Source organism: Diabrotica virgifera, chromosome 4 (genome assembly GCF_917563875.1).
Source record: "Diabrotica virgifera virgifera chromosome 4, PGI_DIABVI_V3a".
Classification (NCBI taxonomy): Eukaryota; Metazoa; Arthropoda; class Insecta; order Coleoptera; family Chrysomelidae; genus Diabrotica; species Diabrotica virgifera.
The window spans coordinates 251159380-251182688 of NC_065446.1; the positions used below are offsets into that span (position 1 = coordinate 251159380).

The following is a 23309-nucleotide window of genomic DNA, read 5'->3' on the forward strand; positions in this document are numbered from 1 at the left end:
GTTTTATAAGATGGGAAAATTCTATGCCAACCCTGATTAAAAAAATAAAGCAAGCTATATTATTTAATCCCGATTATCGTTCTAAAATTGAGAAAAGTAACTTCCGACCCGACCATCACGACTCTTGACCGCAACATTTAAATAAATTACGGGTTGGCAGGGTTCAAATTGCCAAAATACAATTTGGCAGTCGAGATTATGCACGTACAGGCAAATTGCAAGAGACGCAATCAAAAATGCAATTTGCCCAATTTGGGCGATGGGAAAACGCCTCATTCTTATCTTTAAAGCCTCGAAATTGGCCCGTCTCGTCGACGTTTTGTAATTAACATTTCAAAAGTATCTTCTTTTAGATGTAAATTCCTCAATTAGTTGGCGAAAATCTCGCAAAATGTAATAAATATTCGTTTTTTTGTTGTTTTATGAGTATAAACGATTTTTTGTATAATTGGTTATAACCTATAATTGCGTAATATGCATAAATAATATTATAAAGACTTAATAATGTATGACAAATACACTCCTGATCAATAAAATCCGGACACTCCCATTTTGGTTGTTTTTTAATTTTGTCTGTGTATAGTGGTTTTAATGGGGAGGAAGTAATGGTAGGGGAGCAAAGTATGCTAAATGTGCAGTCACTCGAGCGTTATGGGGACCTATCGGGGTGTAAAGAGCAGGTCCTAAAACCAAAAAAAGTTAAGTAAAGTTTTCCATTTTAGTGGGGACTTTCCATTTTTAATTTAATTTTCCATTTCCAACAATCTTTTTTTTTAGATTATAGCGCCATCTATCCATAATTCGAAAAAATGTCGCGAATAAAAGTTACTTATTTTTACGTAAGGAATCCAAATCTGCAATAAAAAATGGGGGCTCCCATTTAAGATTTTAAAGTATCCCCCTACCCCACTTCCGCGGGGGTCGTGTTTGGTGCCATTCGATAGATTTTTCAAAAATATTGAATAAGTGTATTTTTCAGTTTTTAGATCTGATGTTCATTTCGCGGAATATCGCTGGATTCGTATTTAAAATTTTAAATTTACCCTCCACCCCTCTCCGTGGGAAATCGTGTTTGGTATCATTCGATAGATTTTTGAAAAATATTGAGCACGAATTTTTTAGTTTTTCGATCTGTCATTCCTTTCGCGAAATATTCGCTTTTTTCTTGTGAAACTTTGGGACTCACCCATTTCCTTACGCCCCGTCAGATTTTTGAAATATACACTGTTTTGCATGTACTTAATTTACCTTATCTTAATCTGACAATTTCGAGTTTTTCTAAGGATAGATTTTTTTTTCGGCCCCCACTTAACGAACTCCCCTGCATTAAGAGCCAATATATTGGAAGAGGTACATTTTCAGGGTACAAGGTTTCTCCCCATGTAATAATCTGACGCGCTCGAGTAACTGCAAAAATCCCCGCTTGGGCTCCCCTACCATAAACATGAATAATAAAAACAGTTCTTTTACTTAATGTTTTTAAATGATCGGGTCACCATAGATACAACATTTTGACATTTGGCACAAAATGATATTTTATCTTGTTTACTAGCAACAGATTTTTGCATTTTTCTATGGCGTATTTCTTCGTTTGGGATTCGGTCTCTCAGGGAGACACCCAACATCTGGCGCTCCATAGCCCTCTAGTTACGCAAATCTTGTTCACTACTTTTTTGTGAGTGTTAATGTTTCCGCTAGTGAGTATGTAACACACACCAGTCAAAATTTTCCTACGTAAGTCCGATTTAAGGGCGGGGTATGGTTTGAAATCAACAAATCAAGCACATTTTGTGAATTTTTTTCGAAGCTATGGTACAATTATTTTATTTTTAAATAAAATAATCATATTAAGTACAATTCAAAGAATATTTAGACAAAAATTCAATCCAAAATATTGAAAAATAAGCCATTGGTGACAAATTTTGACAGGCAGCTCACAAAAAAATTGATTTTGCGGTGGACATCAGAACTCGACACTCGATCATACGAAACAAAAAATTCAAAAATATTTAATTAGATTATGAATTTTGCAAGGTCACAACGTCAAGTTTTTTATTTTTAATGATTTTTGAATTTTTGGTATCATTCAGAAGTCAAAAAAATGAAATTTTTGGTAAAAATTTTGTGAATATCAACAGATTTATTATTGTTGCACAAAAACTAAGCAAAAAAAGAAAAATATATCGACGTTGTTACCTCATGAAATGTCTAAAGAAAATTTGTGCAAAATATCAGGTAGAACGGCCGAGTAGTTTTTCAGTTACAATGTCCACCGCATTTGAAAAAGCAGTTATGAGAAAAATGCGTTTAAAGTTTTTACAACTGCATCTTCATCTTCTTATTTGTCTGCCAAATCGTAAAGTGATGCACATTGAAATATGTTTTTTGAATCAAGGAGTAATCTACAAAAGAGAAGGCGAACAATTGTTTAACGTTTCTCACTACGCTCAAGCGTGCTGGCGTGAAGTCGCGGCAAAGCGAGTCGAGGGTAGGGATATTCAACACGCTGTATCTCTGGTAATTTTACTCCGATTATTTTGAAATTTTCGAAGAGTATTCTTGAAAGTATGCACTTTTATTTGAAATAATAAAAAAAATTAAATATTTCAAACCGTACCCCCCCCCCCCCTTAAATACATAGTTCAATTTACCAAACGCTGCCCAGGCTAATCATATTCCGCGTGAGAGCTCACATGCCTAGTTATCTCTGCCCAACCGAATTTTGTGTGCCAAGTACTTATAACTTAAGTATATAAGATATAGATAGTATCCTCAATATATCTCCCATCTACCACAATATTACGATTTACATAGCACCAGATTAGTCATTATTTACATCTTGTTCATGTTAATCTTTAGTCCGACCTCTAAGGAAGCGTGATATAATTTGTTCAACATTACTATTGCGTCATCAATACGGGCGGCTATAAGGACGATGTCATCACCGAATCTCAAATGACTGAGTTTCTCTGCATTTATGTTGATACCATATTCGTTTACATCTGCCTTCTTACTACTTACTACAATTATGTTCTAAAAGAGTCGTGAATATCTTTGGTAAGATGGTGTCTCCTTGTTCACATAGTCTTACGCTAGCCGTTGCATTTTGGTAGATATATTTAATTATGTTAGTGTAGCGATGGTCTATTCGGCATTCTGTCAATGATTTTAACAGTTTCTGCTGGCTTATAGTATCGAATGCTTTCTCGTAGTCCACCAGTCCACGAATATCAGTGCTATGCCGGTGGTGTGTGTTGACGGAATTAATTAAAAATAAGTGTAACAACGAAGAGTAATATATTTATTTATTTTGGGTAAACAAGCGTGGTGTTTTTGCTAATATCTCGAAAGGGTATTGTTAGCAAGAGCGAGGGTGTGTCTGAATCGTTCGCATGCTGTGTAGAGACTGACTTGCCGGACCACCAACTATTATGTCAACTGGTTTTCGGTTTTGCGATAATGGCCAGAAGGGCCATAAATTACTGCATCTGCCTTTTAAAAGATGAGAACCTTTTTGTATTTTAAGAAGTTGACATAAAGAGTGTGGCAATCTGGCATCGTAATCAATTAGTGTTTCCTTGAAAAAAAAACAGTAATCTTATACAATCTGTTTAGCGATACATTTTTGTTTCTCGAAATCAACGGCCCTTGTTGACATATGGTTTGTGTATTACATATATGAATTTTAAATGACTAATGTTGTTTCGTTTTGAGAAAAGTTATTAAAAATTAAGAAAATAAAATTAGCAAAAATAGTAATTAAAGCGTATCGCTATAGTGCCAATGGTTTGTCGATTTCTGCAGACTTTCCTATCGGGTTCTTTATTACTAGTAGTTCGTTTTATATCCCGATCTAAATCCAGCTTGTTCTCTAGGTTATGATACAACGTTTCCATAAACCTCAGAAATGCCCCTCGTAGTATACTAATTCAAAAATTAAAATAATGGTTATGGAAGTAATAGTGTTAATGTAGCAATTAAAATGCCGGATGGCTATCGTTAAATTATTTATTTACGCAAATAAACGTACGCCTCTTTAATTTTCCGTTCATTTTACACAAAATCATCCTGGTCGGAAGGCGGCTATTTGGTCAGGTAATCGCTGGAATAGCGATTCTCGATGCAGTTCTCGCTGTGATTGGAATGTGTAATTGGTTAATGTGAATGTGTACGAGTACTCGAAACGTACGAGACAACATAGACCATTAAGGTCAGTGTCGCTATTAATAAACGAAGACGACTAAAAATAGCCATAACTTTGTAACGTTCCATTAGATATTATAGCTATATACATAGTTTTATGCATTACGAGAGATGATCCTGTAGTTTTGTGACAAAATAATCCCAAACAGTAATTATCTTCGACAGGGGATTTTTGTACAAGTCTTCGAATTCCTCTGGCAAATAAAAGGTAACAGTGTTATAGAGCAGCATGTTTGAATGGATTAGTTTGAATGAATTAAGATTCATTTAAGACTTACTGCGTGTGGGAATTTCCCTATAAAACAAATTAACGTCACCAGCCATTTCGAAGGTAAATTAAGAAATGCTTAAAATCGTGGGTGTTTTGACAATTTATAGCCTCTGGTAGTAAATGAAAAGTGTTCTAATGGGTTACTCGGAGAAAAGATTATAGTTGAGATAATTACCGGACGTTTTTAATGACATCGCGGATATTTGAAAGCAGTGTATGTCTAGGCCGTAGGAAACTGTCTACATACCTATTTAGAAAAAATAGTTATCGGGTGAACGTATGCTATTCTACCCTCTAGACTCTAGACTAAATAATAAAACTCAAAGACTAGCACAGATTTGTAGAGGAGTGTACCTGTAATAGTGCAGTCACTGAAGGTGAATATGAGCTATTACCTCCGATTTCGTTGAACCTCCATCGATTTGCACGAAAATTGGTGAGTGGTTAGAGGATATCTCAAGGAACAAAGGTGACATGGTGCCAACTTGCGCTTTTACCCTGGGGGTGGATGCCACCCCTCCTCGGGGTGAAAATTATTTTATAAAAAATAACCCCACAATTCGATAGAGCGACAAATTATAAGCAAAATTTGTTATATAAAGTTATTAAAATAAATCAAAACTTTTTGAGTTATTAAAGATCAAAGATTTTAATTTTTCGTGAGAAAAATGCATGTTTTTAACCGATTTTTCATAAATAACTCAAAAACTATAAGTTTTTACAAAAAAGTTATTGTTGTCAAAATTGAGGCTAATAAAAAATCAAATAAATTCCTTACTAGAAAAACCTTTCAATGTTAACTGAAAGTGAGTTATAGGTAATTGAATGTATATTTCTTTCGTCGAGTACCCAAATCTAAGTATTCAAGCTTAAATACCGGGAAAATGATGCATTTTATAACATAAACTTATTAAACATTTGTCAAAGCTAATTGAAATATCTATCAAATAAGTGCTCGAACAAGTGCATTAAAGTTTATGCACCAAAAATGTTTCAAAATGTATCTTTTAAAAATTTTTTTAAATAATGTTATTGTTTTTTTGTAAATAACTCCGTTAAATTTTAAAGTAGCAAGTTCATCTAATGACTGGTTAAAATTTTATTCCAAGAGCTATTAAAAAACGTCAAAATAGTAATTTATACCTCTTACTTTTTTAAAAATAAAAGGTTAAATGGCCCCGGTTACATGGTTCTCGCAGCAAAATTGAAATTTTAAACGTTTCTATCTCGGTTATTTTTTACTCTACGAAAATAGTAAAATGGGTAAAGTATTTGTTACAGAAAAAACTAAAAATTAGTTATTTATCATTTTTTACGTATATTGAGTATTTTTGGAGTTGTTATCAAAAGAAAATGAAAAGTACGATAATTCTAAAAATTCTGATTTTTTTAAATTTATACCTTTTTTTCAAAAATATGCATTCTAAATCGGTCAAATTTGTTGAAATAATTAACTATGATAACATAAATAAATTCTTGTGAGGATTACTACAAATTTTAATTTTTGCGGAAATGGCGTATGTTTAGTTTTTAACTTTTTCCTAAAAAAATCGAAAGGGTTCTCTTATTTTTATCATAACTTGCTTAATTTTCATGCTATTAACTTCTACTGAAGCTCATTTGATAGGTATTCCGAAGTACTTTGACAAGTGCTTAACAAGTATATTCTATAAAATGCATCGTTTTCCCGTTATGTAAGCTTGAATATTTAGATTTGAGTACTCGTCGAAAAAAATATACATTCAATTACCCATAACTCACTTTAAAATAACATTAGTTTAGTTCTTTAAGTAGGGAGTGTATTAAATTTTTTATTATCTTTAATTTTGGTAATAATAGCTTTTTTACAAAAGCTTATAGTTTTTGAGTAATACGTGAAAAACAGCTTTAAAACATCCATTTTTTTAAGAAAAAATAAAATCTTTGATATTTAATAACTCAAAAAGTATTGAATTATGTTAATAACTTTATATAACAAATTTTGCTTAGAAGTTACCCCTCTATCGATTTCTGGTATTATTTTTAATAAAAAATTTCACCCCCGAGAAGGGGTGGCAACCACCCCCAGGGTAAAAGCGCAAGTTAACATCATGTCACCTTTGTTCCTTGAAGTATCTTCTAACTACTTACCAATTTTCATGAAAATCGATGAAGGTTCAACGAAATCGGAGGTGAAAACCTTCAGTGACTCCACTATAAGTAACTTTAAAATCTTAAATAGGAACCACTATTTTTATTGCAATTTTGGACTCCTCATGAAAGAATAAGCAGCACTTATTTAACACATTTTTTAGAATTGTTTCTAGATGGCTCTAATAAATTGCATTTTTCCGATTATAGCGCCATCTATCAACAATTCTAAAAAATGTTTCGAATAAATGTTACTTATTTTTTTATGAGAAATCCAAATCTGCAATAAAAAATGGGGGTTCCTATTTAAGATTTTAAAGTTACCTCCACCCCCACCTCCGGGGTGTGGAGTGGGGGGTCGTGTTTGAGGTCGTTCGATAGGTTTTTGAAAAATATTAAAAACATGTTTTTTGGTTTTTCATTTGGAAGTGTATATCTTGAGATATTAGACCATTTCTGTAATTTATCTATGGTATGACGATAAATCGTTTTACCGATTATAGCGCCATATATCCACAATTCGAAAGAATGTCTCCAATAAAAGTTGCTTACTTTTACGTAAGGAATCTAAATCTGCAATAAAAAATGGAGGTTTCCATTTAAGATTTTAAAGTTACCTCCCACCCTGCCTCCAGGCGGTAGAATGGGGGTCGTTTTTTTAAAATATTAAATACGTTTTTTTCAGTTTTTCGATCCGTTGTTTATTTCGCGAAATATTCGACCGTTCCGCTACTTTTGGGACACCTTGTATAAGTCTGGTTATTCTTTGGATTTTCTTTTGTATAATGTAATGGCCTGATCGTTGAACTTTCGCCTCTCATCCATTTCTCATTTTGTCATCTACGATTTTTTTCTTCATTTCTGATGATTTGAGCAATTTCTCTTGTACATATGTTCCATTTTCCAAGCTCCTGGTCCGTTACATCCGTTTGAATAACATTATTGAAGTTGTACGCTTGAATTTTGTTGTACACTCTGTTTTGTGTACTTCAAATCTTCTTTAACCTGAGCTTAATTTTGACAATATTGAAAGAGCTACTTTAGTTGGAAAAAGTGTTGAAAAAAATCATGACTAAATCAGCACACGCAAACATCCAATTGACTATTGAAGATACTGTAATTGAGAGTGTGGATAACTACAAATACTTAGGAACATGGATAACATCAAATGTAGAACAGACCAAAGAAATTAAGACACGTATTGAAATATCATTCATTAAAAAAGTTTCTCTGTTGTCGGAATATAAGGTTAGAACTACGCCTAAGGATGCTTCGATGTTACGTGTTCTCTACTCTTCTTTATGGCTTGGAAGCGTGGACATTAAAACAAGTCCATCTGAATAAGTTTGCCGTCTTTGAATTTTGGTGTTACAGAAGAATCTTACGAATTATATATATAACATCGGCTTACAACGTTCTTCGACGTCTTCCGATTTCCAATCTCCATCTCGTTCTGTCATTCCATAGATCGTCCTCGAGTTCTCTGTCCCTGATTTCTCTATCAACTCCTTCTCTCCAACTTCTTCTAGGCCTTCCTGGTCTGCGCCTTCCTCTTGGTTGCTATTCGAGGATCTGTCTTGATATTCTATTCTACGGCATTCTCCTTACGTGTCCGTACTAGCTGAGTTGTTTCGTCCTGATGTCGTCAACAATAGTATGTGTAACCCCCATGATTTCTCGGACTCTCTCGTTTGTTATTCTGTCGCGTCTAGATATTCCCGCCGAACGACGCCAGAAGTCCATTTCTGTTGCTCTAAGCATTTTCTCTGTTCTGTCTTTTAGGGGCCAAACTTCTCATCCATATGTTGTGATGCTTTTTATTATAGTGTTATATATATTTTTTTTATTTTCCTTAGAAATATTTTTATCCCACAGTACGCTGTTCAATAAGGATATGCCTTTCCTTCCCTGTATATTTCGTTCCTTAATAGCTGCATCTAATTTTCCGTCTTGAGTGATCTTTACTCAATACCAGGTATTTGTAATCTTCACATAATTTTATTTCTTGATTTTCCTCTACTCGGAGGCTATGTTGGTCTCCTCCGATACTCATGTATTCAGTTTTTTTCCATATTCACTTCTAGACCCCACTCTGTAAACTCTTCTAATAGTTTTCGCATCATGTAACTAAGATCTTCAGAGTCCTGTGTGATGATCACCTGGTCATCCGCAAAGCACAGCGTGTACAAAGTTGAGTCCGTTAGTGGTATGCCCATATTCGTACATTTTCTCTTCCATTTGTTGAGTGCTGCTTCGAGGTATATTTTGAATAGTGTTGGTGAGATACAGCTTCCTTGCCTTAGTCCTTTAGTTACTGTGAATCCAGGTGTTATGAGATTTCCCGTTTTAATTCTTGTTGTTTGTTGGTAGTACAACGTTTTTACGGCTTCAACCAATTCTATATTTACATTTGTTTTCTCCAGTGCCTTCCATAATTTAACCAGTGGGACACTATCATACGCTTTTTTAAGGTCTACAAACATCAGATGGACTTCTTGGCCACGAGCAACTTTCTTTTCAATTATCTGAGTAATGGAGAAAACATGATCTATTGTAGATCGACCTGCGTGAAAACCAGCCTGTTCTTCGGCTTCCATATTTTGGTATTCTTCTTCTATTCGATTTTTAATAAGTTTTCCATATATTCTGCTGATACTACTAGTGACTGCAATTCCTCTATAGTTTTCAGGTTTTGATTTATCTTACGAATTATCATGGATTCAAAGAATGTCAAACGTGTAAGTAACTAGAAGGATAGGAAATAAACCGGAAATAATATTAGCTATCAAAAGACGAAAATTTGAGTACTTGGGACATATGATGAGAGGGCAAAAATACTCATTATTACAACTTATTATGCAAGGAAAAATCCGAGGAAACCGAAATGTGGGAAGACGAAGAACATCCTGGCTTAAGAGCTTACGGGAATGGTTCGAATGCAGTAGTGCAGAGCTATTTAGAGCAAAAGTCAACAGGATCCGCACTGCCAATGATTTCCAACCTTCGATAGAAGATGGAACTTAAAGAAGAAGAAGAAAGAGGTACAAAGGTTGGATTGGCTGTCTTGTATCTGATAGGTAGACCATTGATTTGATTTATCATCTCCCATTTTTAAAAGAAGCAAAAAACGAACAATTTCGATGTCTTCAGAAAATCATAAATAATTTTTATTGTAGACCTAGCACCTTTTGATCTTTTTATGAAAATATCTATTGTAGCCCGATCATGGAACACAAAATTTTACGAAAACCTCCAAAAAAATAAAAGAAGGATGAAAATTTGGGAATAGGTAGTTGAAATTGTCTATTATTATATAAGAAAAAGTTTACAATGCTACATCCTCTCCATTTTACAAAAATGGAGGGTAATACCCCCCTCTCGAAGGTGAAAAATATACATTCAAAATAAATCCGGAATTTAATAAAATGACTAATTCTAAGCAACTTTTGTTCTATAGAGTTTTTCCCCAAGTCAATACTTTTCGAGTTATTTGCAAGTGAATATGTTCATTTTTAACAGAAAAAAACATGTTTTTGGACGGTTTTTCGCAGATAACTCAAAAAGTAAGTATTCTAGCGAAAAAAATATTCTTAGTAAAAATATAGCTTATAAAAAATTGAAAAAAATGGTGTACGCGTGAGGTCTGGAGACCCAGTAGAAGCAGAGTTGTAGCTAATGAAAAGTAGGTTTTTCTTCGTCAAATTCCAAATCGAATATTTCAATGTGAAATATCCAAAAAACAGAGCACTTTTTGGGGAAAATTCATTGTCATCTTTTTTAAAGTGTTTATAAAAAGGTTTATTTTTGTTTTAAAAAAAAAACTTGTAACATTAAAAGTAATTGAGTTACGCTCAAAATATTGTTGGTCTCTTTTATTTTTTGGTACAAAAATCGCGAAAATCACCCCCTAATTAGCTTCCTAAATAAAATTACTCGTTAACGCTTCACAAGTTACTTTACTTATGTATTATTTATATTATTGATAAGTTTCATTGGTTCAAAGTGCTCATTTTTGAAAAAAATTGTGTTTAAAATAAAACATTTTTTTTAATTTTGAAAAAAAAAATGGAATTGTTCATGGAATTAACTTAAAAATTATTAGTAATACCAAAAATCTTAAAGAGTAATAAAATGTACGTTTTGCTTTTCTGAATATTTTTACTTTTTTGTTTTCTTATTAGGCAAAAATTGGTTATGCTATGGCTGTTCAAAATTTGCCTAAACTTGTGATTAGTTACTCGTTCAAGCCATTTTAACTACAGCTTTTTCAAAAATAAGCACTTTGAACCGATGAAACTTACAGATCATGTAAATAATACATAAGCAAAGTAACTTGTGAAGTGGTAATGATAAAATTCATTCGGGGATGCTAACAATATTTTGAGCTTAACTCAATTACTTTTAATGTTACAAGTTTTTTTAAAAAACAAAAATAAACCTTTTTTAAACAATTTAAAAAAGTTGAAATGAATTTTACCCAAAAAGTGCTACGTTTTTGGGTTATTCCACATTGAAATATTCGATTTGGAATTTGATGAAGACGAACCTACTTTTCATTAGCTACAACTCTGCTTCTACTGGGTCTACAGACCTCTAGCATACACCATTTTTTTCAGTTTTTTATAATTCAGTTTTTATATTTTTGCTAAGAATATTTTTTTCGCTGAAATACTTACTTTTTGAGTTATCTCTGAAAAAACCGTCCAAAAACATGTTTTTTTCTGTTAAAAATGAACATATTCACTTGCAAATAACTCGAAAAGTATTGACTTGGGGAAAAACTCTAAAGAACAAAAGTTGCTTAGAATTAGTCATTTTATCCAATTCGGGATTTATTTTGAATGTATATTTTTCACCTTCGAGAGGGGGGTATTCCCCTCCATTTTTGTAAAATGGAGGGGATGTAGCATTGTAAACTTTTTCTTATAATAAAATAATAAACAATTTCAACTACCTATTCCCAAATTTTCATCCTTCCTTTATTTTTTTTTGAGGTCAAATTGTTCTTTGATCGGGCTATTGATCCTGCAGAAATTTTTAATAAACTATTAAATCTACCGCAGCAACATAATATTAGTTCATTTTTTTAATAACGTTTATTCACGAACACTGCTCCAATTGCCTACACCAAAACCTGTCAAAAGTTGATCGTCAATAATTATTATTCGCAATTTCCGATGGTAACGAACCCATTATCGCTTGTTTGTTGTGTCAATTTGGAGAAGAATCTCATTTACCTTATTAATTTCCGAATGGTGGGAACCTGTTATTTTTTTTTCTTCATTTCATTTCTGCGATGTCGTAAACCATATTTGTATTTCGCACGATGTCGTCTCAGACTTGTGGGTTAAGTACACATTCCGAGAACGATTTGTTTTCTTCTTGCAATGTATCAATATATACTTAAGCCGTCATGATCGATTTTTCGCTTACATTTTTTGAATAAATAACGCTGTATTTGGAGCGCAAATTTTAACATATGGGAAATTTACAAGTATCAAGTCAACGGAGTTATCACTTTTGTAGAGGGGACCGCGAATTTTTATTTGATTTTGGTATATTATTGTACCCTAAAAAATTAGCCTATAGCTATTTCGAGCGCTGAAAACCATAAGGGTCCAAGCGCCATTTCAGAAATTTTTAAGGAAACAAACTAATTTTAAACTGTCATAACTTCTTTATTTGAAGGACTGTAAATGTTAAAATTATTTTATACTACAGTGTGCCAAATTATGACAACGCCTAAAGTTAGATAATGGCATAAGTAATATTCTAATGTGTGATTTTGTAACATTTTTACGACCTATGTAGTGTACTTGGTACCTTAATGTACTATAAGCCTTGTACTTGGAACCTTATGGAATTATAAGATAAACACTTCATAGAAAATTTTCAATTTTCCACAATATTCTTAGCGCAATTCCTGAAATTAAGCAAGAATTTTCAAAATAACGCCAATATTTATCCTTAAATTGAAAATCCTAACAAAAAACAATTAAAAAATATTTTTTCTAAATTAAAAACAGAAACTTGGTTAAACTTGAAATGAAAATAAAGAAAAAATACTTACACATTGTAGAAAAATGTACCGAATTAAACTTATCTTGTTTTTATTGAATACATTACGAATCAACAAACGTTTTACTTTATTTCTGACGTAAAATGTCGCTTGGAACCTTATGGACCGAACCTGAAAATATTTCACGTACTTGAAACCATATTTCATTTTTGATTACACCGCCATCTAGAAACAATTCTAGAGTCCTTTACAAAAACCGATTTTGGTATGGTTCTCAACACTCGATTTGTTAGCCCTCTAGGTGACTCTGGGTCTGACTGAGATATGCTCCTTGAAAGGGTCAAAAGTAGCCCTTTTTACCCTATATTTGAAGAGCTATATATTTGAGCCCAGTGGACCGATTTTTGCACACAAGGTCTCATTTTCCTTGTTATAATGTCAACTTTTTGATGAAATAATTTGGAAAAACGCAAAAGATACGTTTTGTTTTCTAGGTTAAAAAGAACGAAAAGAAAACTTACAAAATTGTATGATTTTCAGTTAATTGTCAAAATTTAACTAAACGAACGAGAAAAAAGAATGTGTGTGTACTTTGTACGCACGTAAGAAGTTATACTTCTATTTATGATTTAAACGAAATTAATATACTTTTATTTATATTTTATTTAAATATTAAACTAATTTATACTTACTACTTCTCATACATTTTTATTAAAACAGTGCCAAAAATTAAAATAATAAAAGAATAAAACACACACAAACACATTGAAAAATGCCACAAATTATTTCTGAACAATTTTCGGAAATTTTTTTAACTAAATACGTATTATCTGAAAATAAAATTATATAATAAATACACTTACAATCATAAAATGTATAAAAAAAAATAAAAAAATTAAAGTTTCTATTGGGATTCGAACCCACTTATTAGCGCGGTTGGTGTTGGAATTCATTCATCCACGGAGACTATACGTCATCATGTGCGAAGTTCAAATAACTAAACGGATTAAACTTTTGACAATTGTGAATTAAATCAAATTATTTTGATTTTGAATTGAAATGATTTAGAATTGAAAAAATACAACAAAACATAGAGTAAGAAAACAGTATATTAGGTGAATATTGATAGATATTTTGATGGTAATCAAATTATGTAAATAAAAGTATTACCTACATACTATGTATTTTGGTAGGTTCAAATAGGTAGACCTATGAAATTTTTTATTAGGACACCTGAAACATTTACAATTATCACGTACCTGTTGCTTTTAAAAACTATTTAAAAGCCGCTACAATTATAAACTTTTTTGTTTCTGTCCTCACAACAATAAAACTAATATATTATACAACATTTGTTTACCTCCATATTGAAAAATTATTATTGACAGATCATTTCAACACCCAATCAGAGCCCGTATATCGACTAATACCATACTGTCGGTGTGCGCATGCGCGCATATTATTAATAAATAATCACCCTCATATCGCGCCTAAAGAAGTATAACTTCAAAAAAATGTAAAAACCGACCAATGAAAGTGTTTTTAAATACCTTTCAAATGAGCATTTGTAAATTAAAATAATTTAGTATATTCGAAGATACAGATGAAAAATAGCCAGTTTTTCGAAAATTACATTTGTTACCAACAATCTCTACTTAATGGATTTCTTGGCCCAAGCTTTTAACGATTTTTTTGAATGTCTAAAAATTGAGCTTTTTGCTTCATAAGTAAACCAACACACGTTGTCGTTAATGATTTCTCTCGTCTGTTTGATTACTCTGCAATATTAGAACTCAACGAATTATTAAAGTAGATAACAAAAAAAAATTGTAAACGTCTAAGGAAGCCTTTGGTAGTCGAGAATCAAAGTTATCTTCTTCTTCTTAAAGTTCCATCTCCTAGCGGAGGTTGGATATCATAATGGCTATGGTCACTTTGTTGGCTGCTGTTCTGAACAGTTGTAATGAACTACAGTTAAACCATTCTCTAAGGTTCCTCAGCCAGGAGATGCGTCTTCTTCCTATGCTTCTTCTTCCCTTGATCCTTCCTTGCATAATAACTCTCAGCAGCTCATATTTCTCTCCTCTGGTAATGTGACCCAAATATTCTAGTTTTCTTGTTTTTATACTGTTCATAATTTCTAACTCCTTATTTATACGTCGTAGCACTTCAACATTGGTAATCCTTTGAACCCACTGAATTTTCAACATTCTTCTGTAACACCACATTTCGAACGCTTCTATTTTTCTTATGTGTTGCCTTTTCAATGTCCAAGCTTCCATTCCGTATAGTAATATAGAAAATATGTAGCATCTTAGAGCCCTCAATCTGAGAGGCAACTGAAGGTCTTTGTTTGTAAGCAGTGTCTTCATTTTTATAAATGCTTGCCTTGCTAATTTCTTTGCTTTGGTCATTTTTGCCATCAACCCAGGTTCCCAGATATTTGTATGTCTTTACTTTTTCTATTTGGGTTTGCTCTAGTATTAACCTTTCATTTCCATGTTGTGTTTTTGAGACAATCATAAATTTAGTTTTTTTTCTTGTTTATTTTGAGTCCATATCGAATACAATAATCGTTAATTCTATTTAACAATTCTTGTAGCGACTCCAGGATGTCTGCCATTATAACGGTGTCATCAGCGAATCTTATGTTATTCACTATTCTTCCGTTTATAGAGATTCCATCACTTAGTTCCGCTATCGCTTCCTGAAATATGGCTTCACTGTATACGTTAAACAGTAGCGGCGACAGTACACAACCCTGTCTTACCCCTCTCTTTATATCAATATTCTCGGACTCTTGTTCGTCTATCTTTATATTGGCCTTTTGATTCCAATACAGATTGATGATAATTCGTCTCGTCTGTCTATATCTCTGTTATGCCAGTTTTAATTTTAACGTTGTTGACCAATTTTTTTTGTTACAGGCTGCGACCAAGTTCGTCTTCCAGAAGACAGCGTCTTAAGCGGCTTCACTCCCCTTCTCTATACCGCAGATGACGCAGTCTACGTCAAGAAAGACATCGATTTGGAATCTGCCCACTTCACCCAACGCCTTAATAAACTGCTTTTCTTTGGAACGGTCTACCTTTGCGGCGTCGATCCTCCAGTGTTAAAATTAGAAATAGAAGACGAAGTCAGGGAGTACGTTTCGGTCGTGTGTACGAGTAATAGTAGGGATTCACCGCCAAACACGGAGTTGGTAAGTAAAATAACTTTAAAAATTGGAAAAAAAATCCTTTGTAAAAGGTATAAAATTTTATTAAAATCCCTTTAAAGGGCTAAATCACAACAAAACGTGTTCGATTTTATAAAAAATCATCATCAGTGTTAGATAAACTGGATGCTAGCTGAGCCACCAAAGAAAAATATTCGGGTAAACACCATTTAAATATATCATAGATGCGTTAAAAGTGCACACTTTAATCAAATGCCTTATGATGGTCACATGGCAACTAGGATAATGCCCTAAGGTAATGTATTGAATTTCCCAACACGTGGGATCCAAATTGAGTTGTTTAGATTCCAATGACTTAATGGCAACTTAGTTGCCATTAGCAAAAGGTAACTAAGTTGCCATTAAGTCATTAACAACTCAGTTTGGATCCCACGTGTTGGGAAATTCAATACATTACCTTAGGGCATTATCCTAGTTTTAATGTGACCATCATAAGGCATTTTATTAAAGTATGCACTTTTAACGCATCTATGTTATATTTAAAGGATTTTACCCGAATATTTTTCTTTGGTGGCTCATCTAGCATCCAGTTTATCTAACACTGATGATGATTTTTAATAAAATCGAAAACGTTTTGTTCTGATGTAGCCCTTTAAAGAGATTTTAATAAAATTTTATACCTTTTACAAAGAATTTTTTTCCAATTTTTGTGATTGATGGTATACAGCCAACTACAGGAAAAACATTTTCTTTTCCTTGTGGATTTTTAAAAATATGTAACTTTAACTTAGAAAAAGTAAGGATCCGAGAGGTTGGCTGTATACCACAGTTTGAATAAACTTACAGTGCAGTAAAAAACGGGATGTGACAGTCCAAGAGGGAGAAGCTGAGAAGCATAGCTTTTTTGCGCGCGATCTGTCGTTTCAGTCGATTTTCCAAACGGATTACAATTTCATCAGAACATTTTCGGTCTTAATGGACCATCATCAGTGAAAACATAGTTAGTAATTGAAACTAGCGACTTAAAAAGGTGTAATAAAATTTGGATTACATTTTAAATATATTAAAGAGCAAGTAAAACGTTACTACAACCTTCTCCTCGTTACATAAAAATACACATGCAGCTTGAAAAGACCGAACTTTTTCGAAATTGCGAAATACAGAGGAAAAGGCCGAATATATTGTCTGCAGTCTTTGAAATCTACAGTCCACAGTGTAGCAGATGTAACAATAGCATACATAATTTTGCCTTCAGCTAATGTTCTTCTACTGGGAGCAATATTGCAATTGTTACGTTTATTTTCAGAGGCCGAACAACGATGTGCTACTGGAGAGCTTCAGCGACAACGAAGAAGAGCAGCTGGATCAGACGATTACACCGGGTGCCTCCAGCGAAGTGCGAGACTTGCTGACCCGAAAGGTTGAATTAGAGAAGAGGAAGAGGAGTCAAGAACTACATATGCAACGAGTCAAGGTAAGTGCTGCTTATTCCAAATGTGTTTGTGTAGTTACATTTTAGGTTAGGTTAGGTTTTATAGTAGACAATTGAATAGCCGTCCCGAATAAGGTTGTAACCCACAAAAACATGTTTTGACAGGAAACGTTTTTTTCTCTTGTATACCCTCTTATATTTGAAGGGTGCAGGGAAAAAAGGAGGAATGTCAGAAATTTTCATTTTTTGTTTTAATAATTCATTAGATAGGTTATATTCTGTACTTTACTATACGTAAATAACACTGGTTAAAAATGGGTTGTGTCATGAGCATGAGATAACACTAATAATACAATGCCTATAAAGGAGAAGAAGAGGGAATGTCACGGTGTTACCCGTTAATTAGGGGGAATGTCAGTTGTGAAACACGCAGAAATAAGTGAAAACACATTGTTTTCGTGTGTTCCCACACAATAAATTTTCCAAACATATGATTTTGAAAAAATAAATACCATCAAAACCCTTCATTTGTAATTTGATCTTATGTGATACTGAGATCTTCGTTAATTTCTCTCTATCTTGTCTGATGTTTTCATTTCTGAGTTTCTAACTAACGATATTGTTTATCAATTATTTATAAAGATCAAAGCATCAGTCTTTATCTTTGAGTACCGTGCTCAAATTTTAGGCGTGGGTAGCTTTCATGTTAATTTACCGATATTGTTCTCAATCTTTCGCGGCATGTAACAATTCATTAGCTGATGAGCCAGTCCATTGACGAAGGTTTCGGAGCCATGAATATTTCTTCGTCATGACCACATCTCGAAGGCTTCTAATTTGTTCATCATATTAACCTTCATGATCCAGGTTTCACATGCCCATATAATAATACAGGATACACAGTACTGTAACGAACTTGATTCTTAATAGACTAAGAAACTCGCTGAAAAAGTAATAAATTTTGTCCCCCATTCTGACCGCATAATACTGATACAACTACAGGGAAAACCCATGAATATAAATATAATCCAGACTTACTGCTGATAAATCAAATTCTGAAATTGAGCGCTGGTACACAGAATTGGAAACCATCATTAAACTAGTTCGAAAAACTGAAATAACCATTATAATGGGAGACTTTAACGATAAAGTTGGGGATGAAGCAGTGCCAGAAGTGGCTAGCAAATGGGGACTAGGTAAGAGAAATGACAGAGGCGACAGATTGATAGAATTCTGTCAGCAACATGAATATGTAATTACTAACACCTGGTTTAAACTACCACCAAGAAGGTTATATACCTGAAGTCCCCACAGGATAGAGAGCATAACATCGTCCGCAACCAAATTGACTTTATTCTTGTCAATAAAAGGTACCGCAACTCTTTCAAAAGCGTAAAAACTTTCCCTAGTGCTGACATTGGTTCCGATCATAATCCAGTAGTGGCGCAGATGGAAGTGCGACTAAAAATATGTAAACCACCACAAAAGAAGACTATTAGAATCATATCCGAACAACTCAATGATGAAAAAACCAAAAAGAAAACAGAAAAGCAGCTGAACAATAAACAGCACTAAAGGAGAAAGCACCACAAGAAGAAGAAGATTCTTAGTTGTAAGTCCAGCTGAAAATTGCACAGTATAGATTCAAGTTTCATAAATGTTCCTCTTACAAATTTCTCTACGAGTTTTAATCTCTTTTTCAGGATTTAGTGTCTTGTTTATCCAAGGATCAGTCATGTTCCATTTATTTTGAATAGATCATTTTATGCGAAACAATTTTATTTTTTGGTTTATATCACTTGACTGGAGAGTTACACACAACATATTTACCTTGCTTGACCGTTAAAGAAATGTTTTACCGGACAGTTACTTTAATACCCTCGAAAAAAGGAATGCGACGTTTGCTAAAGCGACATCTGTAGTTATAAACGTGAAAAGGCGTATCGGAAATGTGTCTAAAACGTTTGTTGTCGTTATCTTTAAGTCCGAAGCGACAAGAAATACAACGAGAAGTAGTAGCAAGCAGTAACTGCACATTTTCCCAACAAAACGACCACTTAGATGGAAATGATAAATTCAACAGGTAGAAGAATTTGTCTACTAATATCGTTGCTTGCATATTGCGTGTTTGTTAGTAGTAAACAAGCGCGTCGGTCGTTTTACGTAACTTCTGTTTATATCGTTAGCCAATTGATGTAAATCACGGGGTTCGGGTTCGGATCGGAGCTAACCCAACAGGAATACCGACAGTGGCGTTCGTGAATGAATAGCACTGTGAAAATTGTGACATACACACAACAACTACATCTGGAAACACATTTTAGTACGCATGAGCAGTTTCCATAATCTTATATGTCTCATGTATGCTGCGGATTTGAACTATTGAAGTCTTTACACACTTTAAATACTCCAAAATGATATTTATATTTTGAACGACCTTTTATGCAACGTCTGTATTTAAGAAATGCATAAATTTATAACTCAAAGAGTCCCTGAGCGAATAGTAACAACTGAGACCCAATGGTTAGTTAGTCTTTATTAATAAGACACATTTTTTTAATATAGGAAGAGTACATGAATAAACAAGAAAAGGAATCTGAAATTCTTCCATTTCATATGATACTCGTTAAATTATCGTATCTACATTATTTTCTGATGGGACAGCCGTAGCTCAGTGGCTAAGCCATTGGCGTTCTGAGCCAGAACGCATTAGTTCGATCACCGGACTAACGACGACATTTTCTTTTCTAAAAATGATACGAGCCGTTCCCGTGATTCGGAGAACACGTTAAGCTTTAGGCCCTATTGGGCTAGTGTATATCAACACTAGTTATCTGAAACAGGATTAAAGATTCAATTGACGCCAGGATAATCCGACCAATCTCCCTAGCAAAAATGCCGTAATTATTATTTTTATATTATTTTCTGATTCATGTTATTGTATAAAAATATCTCTGGAGTAAACAAATTTAATGACCTTTAAACTAATTCATATATAGATAGATCTGAATATTTTTGAGGCTTTTTAGGCACTACAAGATCCAACTTGATTCAGTGTGAAAGATGTAGGCTTGTTTGCTTTTAATGGAGCATAAATTTAATTTTTCGACTTTGGGTATATGGCATTTTGAAACTTTCTAATTTTTAAGGAAAAATTTCTGGATTATTTTTTTCAAAAACTTACCTTTTTATTGGTAATTAACAATTCCAACACATTGCTTTTTCCGTACTACATTGGTAATAACCAAAAGAATAACACTGATTTCTCTGCAAGATCCATAATATATAGGTTTTCTTTCTATATTTCTATAGATATATATTAACAAACAAACTTGCTAAATACCCGGATTATTTCCAGGAAAAAAGACCATTTTTTTATTTTCCTGAACTATAAAGTAGTGGGGAGATTACAAACAGGTAATACAAATAAATGTAGTCTCTTGTAATAAATAGTCTCTTAATACCTACAATAATACAATTTTTTCAGAAAATATTTCTTATATAGTGATGGTGTCTTGTTATTTCTTTGAAATACATTAAATATACTTTACACACGTAATATAAATATACAAATAAGTTTGTAGGGTGGCGATAAAAATATTGTGAGAAATGATCGTAGAGAAATAATTGAATTAGTTGTCTCACGAAATTAGAAAAATTAATAGAAAATAAATACATTGAAACGTGGAAGCTTCTTGACCCGTACACCGCCCCCTCCACGATGTAAACCAGGTCTATCAGAGTTTAGCATCGGGTCTCTAATCAACGGAGCTGAAGGTGGGACAGTCAACCTGAAAATTAAAAAAGTATTCACAATAAACAGCACTAAAATAGTAGATGAAACAGTTACATGGCACTGAATATTATTTGTGTGCGGAATAGCCTTATTATTTCCAAAACTAGTTCGATGAACATTCACACAAACATACACAAACAGAACAAGAAAGAAAGAGAAACTAGATATGACTCTAGGCTATAAAGTCTTATTAGATCGCGAATGCAAATGAAACTTAAGTTAAGTCTGTAAACAGATACCACCTCCAAGATATACATATTGAACTTATACCTCCATAGTTATATTCAAATTGAATGACGAAGTGCTTGGCTAACAGTCATCAAGGATAAAATCAAAAACATGTTGTGAAGGACATGCGTAGCGCATATTAGAGAAGCGATTCATGTCACCAAACGAGATATCGAAAAAATGAATTCAGAGCAATTGCGTCTTTACCTTACACTAATTAATACAATTAATCCAACCGATCCATGTGTAGTGTTTTTGATAAACTGACAAAGTTTCGAGCCGATACGGACTCTGACCTTAACGGAAAAACAAACTAAAAAATTGAGAATTTATTACTACAACAGCGGCCAAAGAAGAAACACCATAAACAGAAATTAACAAATTAGTTTCTAACTTTTCAATTCTGACATTGAATGCACCCACGAATAGTATCTTTTCAAAAGGCTTCAATTTTGCTGTTGCAACTGCACTAATTCCTGTAAAACATATCATTAACTAGGTAGAGACGACTATTACTAATCTCCCAGCAGAAATAGCCAAGATCATACGCCAAGACGTATCAAAAATATTAAGAACAGCCAAAACACTAAAAAGAAATTTAACACACGAAGAAAAAGAAGCCTTACATAATTTGAACAATAACAAAGAAATCATCGTGCTTCTAGCTGACAAAGACAACGCTACGGTACTAACGAATATTCAAGACTACGAAGCAAAAATAAACGACGTCCTAAATGATAGAGCATAAGTATCAAAGAATCTCGTCAGACCCTACAACATATCTAGAGAAAAAAAAAGCCAAGATTAAAGCCTCGGACATTTAGAAAGAACATCAGTTCCATATCATACCTGGAGAGAAGTCGTCAAGATGTCCAAAACTTTACGGCCTACCCAAGGCACAAAAGGCAGTATTACCGTTGCGACCAATAGTTAGTTTTATCGGATCTTCTCTAGAACCACTGGAAAAATTTCTGGCTGAACAGCTACAATCATACCCAGAAGAATATATGCTGACATCTCAGTACGACATTTTCTCTTGCACGTTGCTGTTTTTTGTACAAAGGGCCTAGCCGGGTAAGTTGATGAAAACTGCCCCCAACTCGATTCGAATTCCATATAGGTCACCGTTTAGCATATATAGTGAAACTCACTTTCTGAAATTTTTAGCCCCCTAAGTGGTCATGTGACCCTAGAGCCTAATTAGGGTTTTTATGTTTTTATTTTTTATCTCAGCCGCATCGAGAACTAGCGAAAAACTTTAAATAAAAAAGTTGTAAGCTTTAAAAAGTTCTGTCCGAAAATTTTTTTTATATATTCTGGCGGGAAATTTAAATTTTAGAACGATTTTAAAATTTTAAATGAGTATAAAAAAATAATTAAGACATTCGTTTTCACGAAAAAAATATATAACGTGTATTTTTGCATGTTTCACTCTGAATTTTTTCAAATTTTTAAAATTGGTGAAACGCACCTTTAAAAATAAAAAATCGCATTTTTTCGGTTTTTTGTTTCGTTTTTTGATACAATTTTATACATGTTTTTCAAAAAAGGTAACACCGTCACCGTTCTTTTTAAAAAGAAATACAATAAAAATTTTCTCTTTAGAATAGGTAAAAAAACTGAAAAATAATTGAGGTTTGCTTAATAAAAATTTTTTGTAATGCCATCCATTTTCAAGATACAGGGCGTTGAAGAAAACAAAATTTTACACATTTTTTAAGATTTTGCCGAAACTACTGGCAATATTGTAATAAAATTTGGCGAGTTTTAAGAGGTAGTTGTTGTGTATTTTTTGACATACAACTAAGAATTTTATATTTATCCTTGGCGCGCATAGGGGTAATGGTCTGAACTTTTTAAAGAAAAAGGATAGTACGCCACTGACATATTTCAAATTAACGATCGTTTTTTAATTCCTCGTTCAGTTTGTGACAAAAAATCTATCTTTCTATTTTTTCATACGACGCGCCATTTTTATTAAAAAAATAAAACATCTTAACCCTTACAAAGTATTCGAACTTCTATAGTACGCATCTACATATATAAACTCGT

The 23309-nt window shown here is 33.2% G+C and overlaps 1 protein-coding gene across 4 annotated transcripts in view; it reads left to right on the plus strand.

Moving 5' to 3' along the window:
• Window positions 1-23309, plus strand: part of LOC114326188 (telomerase-binding protein EST1A-like) — a 412813-nt gene that overhangs the window by 279107 nt on the left and 110397 nt on the right. For all 4 annotated transcript variants that reach the window (XM_028274455.2, XM_050648854.1, XM_050648853.1 and 1 more), the window contains 2 exons: window positions 15551-15825; window positions 17108-17275. In XM_028274455.2, the coding sequence (XP_028130256.2) occupies window positions 15551-15825; window positions 17108-17275 (443 nt within the window). The remainder of the gene's footprint in view (window positions 1-15550; window positions 15826-17107; window positions 17276-23309) is intronic.